The sequence below is a fragment of the Citrus sinensis genome, chromosome 2, assembly GCF_022201045.2.
Source record: "Citrus sinensis cultivar Valencia sweet orange chromosome 2, DVS_A1.0, whole genome shotgun sequence".
NCBI classification, from domain to species: Eukaryota; Viridiplantae; Streptophyta; class Magnoliopsida; order Sapindales; family Rutaceae; genus Citrus; species Citrus sinensis.
In genome coordinates, this window is record NC_068557.1 from 15,891,081 (window position 1) to 15,906,082 (window position 15,002).

General features: G+C 34.2%; 3 protein-coding genes and 1 pseudogene across 3 annotated transcripts; 1 reads left to right on the top strand and 3 right to left on the bottom strand.

Moving 5' to 3' along the window:
• The first annotated feature begins 468 nt into the window (after positions 1 to 468).
• On the top strand, positions 469 to 4,647 carry LOC102617344 (beta-glucuronosyltransferase GlcAT14B-like). Its single transcript, XM_006469785.4, has 4 exons — positions 469 to 2,187; positions 3,276 to 3,351; positions 3,458 to 3,573; positions 4,029 to 4,647. Exons 1-4 carry the CDS (start codon positions 1,536 to 1,538, stop codon positions 4,535 to 4,537), a joined length of 1,353 nt encoding a protein of 450 aa, XP_006469848.1. The 5' UTR covers positions 469 to 1,535; the 3' UTR covers positions 4,538 to 4,647.
• Positions 4,648 to 5,408: 761 nt separating this feature from the next.
• LOC102617040 (uncharacterized) lies at positions 5,409 to 7,439 on the bottom strand. Its single transcript, XM_025094650.2, has 4 exons — positions 7,297 to 7,439; positions 7,055 to 7,142; positions 6,085 to 6,502; positions 5,409 to 5,992 (listed from the first exon to the last, which is right to left on the bottom strand). The coding sequence occupies exons 2-4, from the start codon at positions 7,097 to 7,099 to the stop codon at positions 5,469 to 5,471; spliced, it is 987 nt and encodes a 328-aa protein (XP_024950418.1). The 5' UTR covers positions 7,100 to 7,142; positions 7,297 to 7,439; the 3' UTR covers positions 5,409 to 5,468.
• On the bottom strand, positions 7,297 to 13,537 carry LOC102616742 (uncharacterized; annotated as a pseudogene).
• A 549-nt stretch (positions 13,538 to 14,086) lies between these two features.
• Positions 14,087 to 15,002, bottom strand: LOC102616449 (uncharacterized). The gene has a single exon (XM_006469783.4). The coding sequence runs from the start codon at positions 14,753 to 14,755 to the stop codon at positions 14,315 to 14,317; it is 441 nt and encodes a 146-aa protein (XP_006469846.1). The 5' UTR covers positions 14,756 to 15,002; the 3' UTR covers positions 14,087 to 14,314.

Genomic DNA, 15,002 nt, shown 5'->3' on the forward strand with positions numbered 1-15,002 from the left:
TGATACAGGATGGGCTAATTATTCTGAGCTTCGTACAAAGTTTTTAAAATTTCAGTCCTACCCAACATCATACACCCACATGACACAACAAATAAATGGGTCCAGCTATGGTACTACAATTATATGATACTACAGCTGGATACAATCTTTAAATTCAATTATGATGATAATTGTAGGTTAAATTTAATGGTTTGATCTAACTGTGGTACCACACAACAATGGTACCGTAATTTTGCCCCAAACAGATTTGCTCCAGATCACGGTAAAAAACTAAAAGTACACGGGAGCTGGATAGCTCTACCAATCTAGGTGAATGTCACGTCAAATCGGATGGTCCACAAACTCCGACTCCCCATATTTGCTGACAATATTGCCACGTATGAAGAATCAGATAGCCGCTAGCAGGTCCCACAACATCAGTCTACATGCGATCCTCTCTTTAGTCTTTTCTTCCTTCTCCCGACCCACACGGCGGAAAATCCACCGCCGAACAGGCAAAACAATTTTCAAACCTCCAACTTCATTTAAAAAAAAAAAAAAACCTTTAAATACTTCAAAAAGTTCCCGAACTTGGCGCTGTCTTGTAAGAAATAATTGTTATATATTCCCAACTATCATGCACTCTCGCGTGCATCACACCCGCTGCTCATTACATAACATTTGTAATTCACGCGCAATAAAAAGCGTGGGACCCTCTTGGTTTATTATTATGGTTTATTTTTAGTCTAATAATTAATGACAGCATTAAAACGAAGGTTATTTCCCCCAATTAAAGCAAGCTGCAAGCCAAACCAAATCTTGATTAAATTCTATTTGTATCAATTATCTTCGCTTTTGTTTCTCTGTTTATTTTTCTGTTAGAAGAAGCAAATTGGAATTAACTCAACTTTTGAAGCTCTGAAAGTGAAGGAAGGAGTGAGCTTTCTCTTTCAGTTACTTAATTGCAAATATCTTCATTGATTTGATATTCATTTTTGTAAGCATTTCGCTTTCTTCAACTCGCTTTTGGTCATTTTCTGTTGAGGGACAAAGTAAGTACTTATCTGAAATTCTCTTGCTTTTGAAGCATCTGAAACTTCGAATCCAAGTATTTTGTTCCTCTTTAAGTAGATCTGTTTCAGTTTCAATGGTAAAATACGCCTGTTTTATTTATTGCATGCGAATGTTTTAATCCCTTTTTCGTTTTAAAGATTGTTCCTTGTGAATCAATTAAGTCGTTTATGAGCTCTTACTGAAGTTGTGTATAAAAAGAGAATGCTTTATCATGCTTCTTTGTCTGGCTTTTTCAGCTCTTAATGCAAATTTTTGACAATTTGGTTATTGAGATGTGCCATTATTTCAAATTTAAGCACTTTTTTTCTGGAAACCCATGTTTTATTTTGAAAAAGGAAAGTTGGTCTCAGCTTAAATGTTAATCACATACTTGAAAAGGCGGCTTTGGTTGGTTCTGCTACCAACCTCTTAGCTTCTTTTCTTTAACAGGCTGGTGGGTTTCAGCTAATTTCGATAAGTTTTAAGTTTTTTCTTTGCCCAGAATGAGGAAATTGTATAGAAATTTGATGCTGATGAAGAACCCGTTGATGAATGTGAGAAAAACTGGTCATTCGCACTCAGGAAGAATGTTTAGTGATAGAAAATGGATGGTTCCATTTTTCGCAAGCTTGCTTGTATCGATTATGCTTTTATTGTCTGCAACTTTTGGGCTGTTCACCTCTTCTTTTAGTGGCGATCCGTTGCCATTCGACATTATTTCATTTGCAAAATCAGATGATTCAAGTGGGTATTTTGTAGAATCGGATATAAACAAATCATTTGTTACAAATGGGACAGCCAGGACAGAACCCCCTAGATTAGCTTATCTTATTTCAGGAACAAAGGGTGATAGTCATCGAATGATGAGGACATTACAGGCTGTTTATCATCCGCGAAATCATTATATTTTGCATTTGGATCTTGAGGCTCCACCCCGTGAAAGATTGGATTTGGCGCTTTCTGTGAAGAATGATCCAATTTTCTTTGAGGTGGAGAATGTGCGTGTAATGTTGCAATCCAATTTAGTGACATATAAGGGGCCTACAATGATTGCTTGTACGCTTCAAGCAATTGCAATTTTGTTAAAGGAGAGCTTGGAGTGGGACTGGTTTATAAACCTTAGTGCTTCAGACTATCCACTTGTGACACAAGACGGTTAGTAATGGAGTTTGTTGTTTATTTGCTTCATAGTTGATTTACACATATATTATACTTTTTTGTATAGGCTACTGCATATGTTGTCGTGGAAGTTCTGTTGTGGGATTTACAATATTAAGAATAGTGAGTAGTATAATTGTTGCATTAGAGTGATGATATGGCCACAAACTCTTGTACAAATTAATTTGGAATTAACTCTTTGGCTGAATAAAAATATAAAATAATAAAAACAAATCATGTGGATCAAGAGGTATCTAATCCAACTAATTAAATCATGTCACATCAGTTTGTACAAAAAAATTTGTACAAGAGCTTGTAGCTATATTATTACTCATTCCCTTAAGAGGGAATATACAGATGCAGGCTTGTTCATAGATCAAATTAATTTGCTGGCTGAGAATGATGAGTTGGAGATTACCAATGTAACTCTTTTAACAAGATGTTGAATTAGGGTTGTGATTTTTGAGGAGATATTTTGCCTGAGAATTCTACATTGCATTACTCTTTGAGACTGTTGCTTGTACTTAAGATTGTGAATAAGATCCTGGCTTGAGGTGATAAGAACTTTTTATGTAATTTTCACTGCCCATGTGGATGTGATATTTTCATGTAACTTTGTCTTTTTATTGCAGTTCCTTCTGGTTGAAATCCTCTAGACAATCCTTTAATTACTACAGTGTGTTAATGTTATATAGTCTTTAAACATGCTTAATTTTATTAACAGAGGGTTGGATCTATCTTATGTTCCTAGATGGATATGTGTGAAGTTAGCAAGTCTATTGATCTTCTCTGCTTCCACTGCTTTTGGGCTGAATCTGTATGTGGTGTCAGTAGATAGAACATTTGTAGTCCGTAGTCATTATGGCAGGCCAAAATCTGGACAGAACTAAAGGCAGTTTCCGGCTGGGTGTTGTCCCCAAAACTTTTTGCCTATTTTTTCCATCACAATTGAAGATGATTTCTTGGTTCTTTATCTTTTGAGGCTTAACAATTCAGTACCACACATGATCAGTCTTTTGTGTTATTTTTTTTTTATATATTTTGAGTCTTATGAAATTAAATTTGATTTTGTTCTAATTGTGCAGATATGCTATATGTTTTCTCAAATATGTCTAAGAATCTCAACTTTATCGAGCATACTCTGATTTCTGGTTGGAAACTGTAAGTAATTAATTAAAAGTGGCTTGCCATATTTTATTCTATTTTACATCTAATATCAACTTCAGGCATACCATATTTGTGTACATTTGTATTTGCAATTTTGCAGAAACCAAAGAGCAAAACCGATCATTGTTGATCCAGGCCTTTACTTGTCCAAAAAATCTGATATTGCTTGGACCACTCAACGCCGATCACTTCCCACTTCTTTCAAATTGTTTACAGGTAAGTTTCAATTATTATATCCATTGGTTTGTCAAGTGTGCTTTAGTAGTTTCTAGTAGAGTCTTGGTGATAGTTGGTTTACCATTGCTTTGTTACAAAGTTCATGATGAACTATGATCCTCAAGTTTAAAATAGCATACTCTTAATTCACAAGACCAAGGGCGCACAACCATTCTGTTAGTTGAAAGTCTGTAATACAAGATCATATTGTATGGAGGCTTCAGCATGAGTATTTAGAGTATAATACTTCCTGCCTTGATCTGGTTGGAGGACTGATGCTATGGTGATAGATATACTAAGTTGCATAGATCAATATTGTCTTCGCCTGAGATGCATATATGTTAACTTACCAAATTCTGTTTTATTGCATTGATTTCTTGTTTCGATGAAGATCTGAAGCATATCTCTGTGCACAAATAACCAGTTTCAGACACATTTGGGTTTCTTCTATGCAGGTTCAGCTTGGGTAATGCTAACCCGGAGATTTGTGGAGTACTGCATATGGGGATGGGACAACCTCCCTCGAACTCTTCTAATGTATTATACAAATTTTATCTCTTCTCCAGAAGGGTATTTTCACACTGTTATCTGCAACACTGAAGAATTCCGCAACACTGCTATTAGCCATGATCTGCACTACATTGCATGGGACAATCCTCCCAAACAGCATCCCGTCAAGTTGACAATGAAAGACTTTGACAAAATGGTTAAGAGCAATGCTCCGTTTGCTCGCAAATTTGCAAAAGATGATCCGGTTTTGGACAAGATTGATAAAGAACTTCTGGGTCGCACAAACCGATTTGCACCTGGGGCTTGGTGTATTGGGAGCTCAGAAGGTGGTGCTGATCCCTGCACTTTGCGGGGCAATGATTCTATGTTTAGGCCTGGCCCAGGTGCTGAAAGACTGCAAGCACTGCTTCAGACATTGTTATCTGAAGATTTTCGAAAAAAGCAGTGTTCATGATAAAAGGTGAGATTTTGTTAACCTCAAGTGTACATGAATTCATAGATCATACAGTTGTAGCAGAGCTGAATTTTACCTTTAATACAGGAAATGAACATTCAAGTTACAAATATTGTCTGCTCTTTTGTTGAAGTTTTAAGCTTCTTGAAGTGTACATTGTGTGAATACTACCTGTTCTTCAAAGTTACTTCAAACATGTTATAGTCGTTAAGTTGGCACCCCATATAATAGCGGACTAGTAAGAGCCTGATGTGGGAGTGTTTATTGCTATTAGGCACTTTTCCATGTTGATGGTTCATAAAGTTTGGCAAAACAAAAAAAAAATACCTTAAACAATTTCACTAGTTCTTGTGATGCTGTTAAGAAAAGAACATGGTGAGTCTTTAAACAAGCGAGGGAACCTGAAAGGAAATGTGCTTAATACATAAGTGCTGCATCGTAAAGGCACTGTATGAAAAGCATTCACAAACTGACCCTAAGGCATAGAAATCAAATACAGTCTAAAAAGTGTGAATGCCTTGTTATAAAGTAAAGGAAAATAAGACATTGATGGGTGATGCACTAAAAAGTGTGACACAAGTAGTATGTTCCTACATTGCTAGTACTAGTGTTGGTTCCTACAGTACATTTTACTTGATCGCATACATTGTCGAACAAACTTTCTGGATGGTGCAACATGTGAATCATGTGTTCAAATCTCCTTATCCAAACGTGGGACAGGTATGTTATGGTATTATCTATTTATTTTGAACACACCAAGATATAATTTGAAAATGCCCATTCAAAATACTCTTATTAATACTTTAGTGTTGGATTAAAAATTGCAAGGTTCCAATAGCTTAAGCTTGTTATTTTTTGGTGGTAGCCCATGTCAGCAAACTGAATATTTCAAAGTTGGAAATTATTAGAAACTGTTCCAACAAGTGTATCATTAGTCAGCATTAGCAGTCGCATTAATCAAATTCATGTACTTTTCAACAATCATTTCTGGTGAAAAATCAGTGAAGTAGCCCTTCTCTACATCCAACCCTTCTTCAGCTGCCAGCTTCTCTACCCGGTTCTGGACTCTATCCGCTCCTACCTGGTTGGGCTCCAAGAGCATGCAAGCTATCTCAGTTGAGTCCTCACCATGAACCAAGCCCAATGTTTGAACTGTTGGCAGTCCGCCACCCCGAGCACTCACCATACGAGCTATCCGACGAGTGGCAGCGACATCCGTGGACATGATAGGTATGTTGTACAATGCAACCCATGGACGTGCTCCGATCATTGCAATGCCTCTGGCTGGAGACACCTGAATTGGGCCTTCATTGGGTCTCTCCGGGAGGATTTCGGGCATTGTCCAACCTGCCCATTGGTTGCCCATAGAGTTAGGCCTGTAGTAACCCAGCTCACGCCTGATCGTATCCAGGGGCTTGCCTGTTGGGTGGGCTGCTGCGTACAAAAATACTGGCACTGCACCACATTGAAAGTAAAATGTAAACGCATTCATTGCTGCTCCGTAAAAAGGATAAGACGAAAAACATTTGTTTTTGGTATGCACTTGCCTTGAAATCTACTGCCAATATCTGCTGCCACTGCTTTAGCAAGCCAAGCTGCTTCATCTAATGATGCCCGAGCCAATGGATGAAAAACAATGTCATCAACAACACCAAGCCGAGGGTGAGCCCCAGAGTGTGTCTCAAGGTTTATGGCTCCATAAGCAGCATCAGCCATGGCTATAATTGTTTGCCGCAATGGACTATATATTGCAGTACCTGTGCTGTCATGAACAACATATGATACAAGTGTATAACGAGCCCTGTTATAAATTCGATCCTCGAATTTGTTTACAATGACAGTTTCTGTGTCAAGCCTTGCAGCTCGTTCAATTGCATCGAGAGCTGCGAGGTTACGTGATTCGGAAATGAAGAGTTTACAGCATACTAGTATGGACTGATTAGCAATTTTTTTGTTCTTGTTTTTCTGACAACAAAAGGAAAAATTGCGATTAGAAATTTAGAATATCAGGAGTTTAATTGTGTCAACAAGTAATATGTTACTACATAATACTAATCCATATAGAGAGAGAGAAATGTTCTAATTTAAGATCTGGATATTATTAAGGTCTGAAAAAATAAACAAAGTCTAAGATTCTAAACTCGATCACTACAATATGTGTGCGTGTGTGTGTGTTTTGTTAATTTTTTTTTTTATTTGTTATCAAGCAGGTTAAACTTGTTGAATCTTACCAAAAACTTCTTTTGATTTTTTAATAGAAGTATTACTTCATTTTTTTTTTTTTTTCCATTAAGAAACTTTCTGTATGGCCTAAAGATGAATCACGTGTTCAAGTCTTTACTTCTAAATGTTGGACAAGTGTGAGGTGTCTTATTTTTTTAATATTAAATAATTTGGTTCTTCCCCTGATTTATCAAGAAACAACTGGACAATGCGCATTCACAACAAGCTCATAAATCTTGATCAGAATCCAAATGTTTAATCAATATCTAATGCAGTGCTAAAAAGAAACTCAACAGAAAGAAGAAAGAAAATCAAGAAGCTACTGTAATGTCTTAGCATTAATCTGCCTTCAAAGGTGGACAGCTTCTTAGAAGATGTCTGTCTGGTAAAGAAATCATTAAGAAGTTAAACAATTCTTAATCAGTCTTCAGGAAAGAACACAACTAAAAGATCAGAATGATGTCCGATTAAAAATAGAAGATGAAGAGATTAAACCTAGCAGAAAGTAATGTGGATCAAGACAGAGGAATCCATACCTTGCTTCCAGGGCCAAAATCCATGGCTTCTGTTCTCTCTTATCTCTCTGTTGATAAAACTGAGTTTCGATGAATTGACGGAGAGGAAAACCCCATTTATAAAGAAGCCATTGAAGGAATGATCCTTTTACTTGACAGATGCCTCATTAAATCAGCACTACTAAAAAAAAACACAGATTTTATATTATATATATATATATATATATATATTGAATTTTTAATTAAGAATTTCTAACCTTATTAAAATAAGAAATGAGTTAAAAGATAAAAATAAAATAAAAATTTCAATAATAAAGAATCTGTACTTTTTATGTGCTAACTTATCCTTAATTTTACTATGATTACGAATACTTGATTGGAGTTGCCGATTGTTAATTGTAACCAAAGCATACGTACACATCACATGGACGTAGGGGTGGGCATGAGTTAATTTGGGTTGTATTTTAAGTCAATTTAAACTAAACCATAAAAATTTAGATCCAATCCAAATATTTTTAACCCATGGTTTGGGTTTGATTTGAATTTTATTATCAAAATAATTTTTATTTTAATAAAATTTAATTATATCAAAATTATAATAATTATTAATTGTTATTAATTATTAAATTGATATTAAAATATAAAAAAATATAGTGGATAAAAATTATAAATTTTACAATAACTTAATTCTTAAATTAAAGAATACTAAAAAATCAAAATAAAGTTTAATCACAAAAATTATTATTTCTCAATAAATAAGAACGTACACTTTAATAATAAACTTTCATAAACATGACATTAACAATCTAATAATAAATTTTGCTACTTGTTATTTATTTAATTATGCAATATTTGTTTTTATTTATCGTTTTGGTAGTTTTGCGTTATGTTGTCTACTTATATACTTAATTTTAGAGAGATTGCCACTTTCCCCTATACAGTAATCAACATATATCATTTTTCCCCCTTCTATGTTTATAATTGCTAAAAACCCTCCCTAATAGTATAAGTTTACAATATTATCCTTATTTTCAACTATTCTTTTATTTATATTTATTATAAATTAAATAAATCACATGAATAGAAACTAAATAAAAAATAAAGCATTAAAAATAAGAAATATATGTTTTGATATGAACAAAAAAATTAATAATAAAAAATTTTTATACTTATTTATTTTGTGAAAATTTTCTTATAATAAATATATAAGAAAATTATTAGTAAAATGATAAAAAAATTATTATAAGAAAACTTGAATGACAAATAAAAATTTATTATAAGATAAATAATAAAATATTTTACCTATTTGCGTTCATTTATTTCATTTGAAAAATTTGAGTATTGGGGTTTTATTCATGACCCATTGGTAAACCATACCCAACCCATAATGAAATAATTTTCTATATAAAACTCACATCTAACTCATTTTCATGATTTACCCAGCTCAAACCATTTAATTTAGTTTGGATTTGGGTAAACCAATGGGTTGTGGGTTTATGCCCACCCCTACATGGACGATGGATTCACCGACCATCAAGTTTCATCATAGGGGCATGCAAAATTTTAATCAATCATGCAATTCAATAGAACTATGAAAGAAGAAGAGGCATCCCATATGCATGTAAGGAAGCCCATGGAAACGGAATTGTATCATTTAGCTTTGAAATTTAAATGGGTTTGCGTTAGGTAAGCGACACGGGAAACAAATTACTGTGACTCAAAACAATTATCACCATCCATCAAGATATTTGTTAGATCTTTATATTTCTTTTGTTAAAGACGAGCCCGGGCGGGGAGATGCAGCATATGCTAGTAGCTATAGAACAAAAGCGTTGCTATCCGCATCAGTAACTACAGAACAGAACAAGAAGCATCTGGGCAGTCTTTATTACCCCAAAAACAAAAAAAAATCCATGAATGGACCTGCTTGTTGGTTTTTGTGGTATTATTGTTTGTGGACCTTTCTCTACATAGCCATTACTGAAATTTTTGAGCATTTAATAAAATATGACCTCGGTACGATCTATATTTAGGATAAGGTTACAATGCGGTAACTTGGGGTGAGGCCATAATGCACTAACGAATCACAAATGGATTAGATTGGATTACACAAATGCAAAGCCAGAAAAGAACAAGAATATTGAAGTAAACAAGGAAAATGGCATTTATTACAACTAGGGGTGGGCATAAACCCACAACCATGGGTTTATCCAAACTCAAACCAAATTAAATGGTTTGGGTTGGGTAAATTATTAAAATGGGTTAGATATGGGTTTTATGTAAAAAATCATTTCATTATGGTTTGGGTATGGTTTATCCATGGGTTATGGACAAAACTCCAACACTTAAATTTTCAAATGAAATAAATGAAAACAAAATAAATTAACACAAATAAGTGAAAGACCACCATTAAATTTTTTACGGCGTGATCAATTGTCAACAATTAGAAAATGAAAATAACAGTAAAAATAAATTTAAATTAAATAAATATTGTTGTAAATAACATAAATTTTTTTTCTTATTTACAAAAATAATTCCTCCCATATGGAAAGATCATCATAGAAAGAGCAGGAGACTCTACTAATGATCAATAATAACTCGGCTTGGACTGGGTTCGATATGCTAGATGGCGGCTAATTTTTGGTCAATAATTGAATGTAATGCCCATATTAAGTATTAAAACAAGAAATATATATTTTGATATGAGCAGAAAAATTAATAATAAAATTTTTTCTTGTAATTATTTATTTTGTGAACATTTTCTTATAATAAATATTTTGTAATATTTTAAAATTAAATGTAAAAAGTATAGGTAAAATATTTTATTATTTATCTTATAATAAATTTTTATTTGTCAATCAAGTTTTCTTATAATAATTTTTTTATCATTTGACTAATAATTTTCTTATATATTTATTATAAGAAAATTTTCACAAAATAAATAAGTATAAAAAAATTTTATTATTAATTTTTTTGTTCATATCAAAACATATATTTCTTATTTTTAATGCTTTATTTTTTATTTAGTTTCTATTCATGTGATTTATTTAATTTAGAATAAATATAAATAAAAGAGTAGTTGAAAATAAGGGTAATATTGTAAACTTATACTATTAGAGGAGTTTTTGGCCATTATAAAAGCAGAAGGGGGAAAAATAATATATGTTGATTACTGTAGGGGGAAACTGGCAATCTCCCTAAAATTAAACATATAAGTAGACAACATAACGCAAAACTACCAAAACGATAAATAAAAATAAATATTGCATAATTAAATAAATAACAAGTGGCAAAATTTATTATTAGATTGTTAATGTCATGTTTGTGAAAGTTTATTATTAAAGTGTACGTTCTTATTTATTGAGAAATAATAATTTTTGTGATTAAACTTTATTTTGATTTTCTAGTATTCTTTAATTTAAGGATTAAGTTATTGTAAAATTTATAATTTTTATCCACTATATTTTTTTATATTTTAATAGCAATTTAATAATTAATAACAATTAATAATTATTATAATTTTGATATAATTAAATTTTATTAAAATAAAAATTATTTTGATAATAAAATTCAAACCAAACCCAAACCAAACCCAAATGGTTTAGTTTGGTTTGGGTTAAAAATATTTGGATTGGTTTGGGTTTGATCCAAATTTTTATGGTTTGGTTTGGGTTGACTTAAAATCCAACCCAAACCAACCCATGCCCACCCCTAATTACAACTAACAAGTAGTGATACGAAAGCGGCAAACAGAGAAAGTCCGAACTGAAAAAACAGAAAAAAAAAAAAATGAAAACACAATTTGATACTTGTGCAGATAACCGCTACCTTATCTTCTAGCGATGTGAGTGTTCGATTACCATATTTTTCATTTGAGGCATAAAACAGAGCAATGAATTATTTATCTAAAATAGAATTCATCGTTGCTGCCAACTACTTAACAGAGAGCATTGCAATAGTTAATATTATGTCAAGTTTGCTTCGTAATTTCGGTGAATAGTGTGTAAATCCACATCAGCCAATGACAACTGAGAAAAAAAAATATATAAAAATTAACAAAAAGGTGGAGGCTTATCCACTTTCCGAGTCATCCTAGCATCATATCCATTACCTACTAACGTTTTGAATTGATTTCGTCAAATAAAACCAGCTCCCCTACAAAAGAGCTTATTTTTAAATTAGTTGACCCCACGTGCATCTCTTGTTGGGCAAGTGAAATGTTTCCTTATCTCAGCCAGTTGACTCTTCTTGAATTCTCTAGAAGATCTGCAAATGAAGTGCTGTTAATATTATAAACCCAGGCTGTGAAAGTATACTCGGGCAAATCAGCGCTGCAACCAAGTTTCACTAGAGGAATTTCGTTTTCATCAAAATATTGTAATTGGGTTTAAAGCTCCATCTCACCGCTACATTCATTTGTTAAGTTGCATGGACTGTGGTGGGCAGAACAGAAAGTAAGCTAACATCATTGCATTTTTTAATATTCATTATCTACATAAAAAGAGAGCCCAGCCACCAAGCAATCTCTCAAATATAATGTAAATCTGTAGCTTTCAAAGATAATGACAGGGTTGGTTAAGAACAAGAGAAACTCATCTGTAGAAATCAATACATAATATTTAGACAGAAAGTAAATAAAAAATATGAACAGCTACATCTTAAGCAGATGAATTCAATTTCATATAACGTTCAATTATTTCTTCCTGTGAAAGGTCAGTATAATATCCTTTCCCCACAGCCATACCCTCTACTGCTGCAAGCTCATCAACTTCCACCTGAACTTTATCTCCTCCTATTTTACTTGGTTTCAACAGATTACATTCTACCTCTGTGATGTCTTCACCACGTATAAGAACCATGGCTTGTACTGAAGCAAGTCCACCTCCTCTTTCACTTACTTGCTTTGCTATTCTGCGAACAGCAGCAATATTTGTGGAGAAGACAGGAATGTTGTAGTTATCAACCCACCTGGTTGATCCAATTACAATGACACCTTTTGAGTGACTCAGGACCTTTATCTGGCTTCAATGAAAAAGGCTCTGATTTTAATCCCCCTGCCCACTGGTTTCCAGCTGAGTTAGGCTTGAAATATCCCAGTTCTCTTCTACTTGAATCAAGTGTCCTTCCCTCTTCATGTGCAGCTCCATATAAAAAGGTAGGGACTGCAGGACATTAAGGATCGCCAGCAAGCGCAAGGGAAAATTCCCAAAAGAACAAAAAAGTTCTCATGAGATAAGAGATGCATTTTGGTAACACAATTCGATATTTAGGCCCACTAGATCTAGAGAACTGGCAATATACAATGGAAACACTCCATGTTAAATGAGAAAAGACCTCACTCCATGATTTCCTTTCTCCTGAACAAGAAGGTTACAAAAGAAACAATAAACATTAGAACTCTCTAATGTTTACTATCTGTGTAAACTTAAAGTGCTTGGTTATCGATAATTCTGGCTTCTGAAGTTCGCTTATCAAGATAATAGGATAAAGTACTAAATTATATTTGACACACCCCTTAGACTGGATGAGGGTACAAATAAAACATGCTGTTATTTCACCTTTAGATGGCCATTGCTCAGTGAGAAATTGTGTAGCAATTTAGAGAAAGCAAAAGTAACAAAACCTGCACCCAAGTTTTTACATGTTCTGGCACCCAATTCATTCAGTCTTTTTCAGCTTTGCTAAAATCTACTAGTAGCTACATTCATTGGAGTTTCCAGGATACAAACCTTGAAGACCAGATCCAATGTCTCCCACCACAGACTTTGCAATCCCAGCCACTTGGTCCAAAGGTGCAGAAGCCAAAGGATGAAAGCATATATGGTCCACGACTCCAAGCCTAGGATGACTTCCAGAATGCATACCTGGCTCAATATTCTCAAAAGCAGCTTTAATCATGGCAAACACCGTACTTTTCAGAGGACAAGAGTCTGAAGACAGCGTTGGAGCCAATTTGGAGACCACCGTATAACCAACTCTATTGTAAGTTACATCTTCAAATTTGTTGACAATAATAGCAGCTGAAAATAGTCTGGCAGCTTGTTCAATTGATTCTAGTGCAGCCTTGTTTTGACTTTCAGATATATACACCTTGCAGCAAGTAAGCATCAGCTTTAACATTTTTCTCCACCTTGGTGCATGCCACCATTTGCACAACAAAGAAAGATTGGGCTAATGAAATGCCATTATCAGGAACTTATGTGGCCATAATAATTGGGAACCAACCTCTAGCAACTTAAGAAGATAAACTTTCAAGCAACACTCCAGAAATAGTAAAGCTGAAGAAAATCGGAAATCTAGATGTCAGTACAGAATAGCCATCTCTGCTTAAAACTATATTGTGTGAGAAGTATCATAACTATTGATACAATTTAGACTGCAAAATAAAGCCTGTATAAACTCAAGTAAGAAAAGCCAACTTGTAATTTTTTATAATTAATCCATATTTGAGTTCACAAAACACAATAGCCCTACATTAGTACATCATGCTGCCCAATATGCAACATTCTTTCAATTATGCCAATCTGCCTCTTTCAGCTCCGTTTCATTTTCCAGGGTGTCCAATATAATAGTCCAAGGTTGATTTTTCTCACATAACAATTTCATCTCGATCAGTGATGCAAGGAACTCATCACATGTTCCATCACAATGTCACCAACATAGCTAAACATGTTAAGTGTTCCAGCAAGAAACTCATGTCTACTCAATATTGATCATACTCGACCAGAATACTTACCAACACACAAAACCTCAATGTACTGATTATCTCTTCATTTTTGCACACATGTGTGCCCACATGGATGGGTTACTATGATAAGAGAAGTGTTACTGGAAATTTACTTAACTTCAACCTTCAAGGCAATCCATAGTACTCCCAAAAAAATACTACAATACAAACTAATTAAGCAAATACTTGGACTATAGTTATATCATATCAAATTATCCAAGGAAAAAAGGGAAAAAAAAGATTAATATAACTGTGCGTGCGTTATCACCAAAATTATCCGATACCCAGTACATAAAAAGACCGGCTTTCGACTCAAAACTCAATCTCTATGGGTTTAGGGTACCCGTCGTACTCCAATTTCACACCGAAAGCAGCCCGAATAATTCTAAATTTGAGCCTCAAAGCCTCCATGATCTCTTGAACACTCTCATTCTCCGGATCGTTAACTGGGTATTTCTCAATCAACTCTTCCATTTGCTTGATACCCTTGCGGACCCGAGCCGAGAACCGGGTCGGAGCGATCCGAATAGCGGAGTTCCACACATCGACACAGCCCTTGTAAAAGCCTAGTTCCTCGCCAGTTTCAAAACCGTGTTTCAGGCCTACATCTTTGGCCTCTTCTTTTCCGGTGGCAAGGCCGTGAGCGTAGCCTTCGTCGTAGCCTTCTTTAAGATGTGTCTGCTCTAGGTTCAGTGAAGAGTCGAAGATGTCTTCAATTGAATTGGAATTCTTTGATTGATTATGCGAGTCCATTTATATATATTTAAAAAAAAAGCTAGTGTTTTAGAGAGAAAACAAACAACTGAGAAACTCTTTTGCTTGCTTTTTTATATTTGTTGAGATTTGGGATTGCTTTCGACTTTCGTAGTGTAAAATGGAGAGATGTGTAGTAACTGTTTGTGAAACAGTCGCTGAGAAGAAATATGGCTAGGCTGTTGGCGATTGTTTTTGTGACGGTTACGAACCCCTTTTTTATTTTTTCGTTTCTTTATCATCTTCA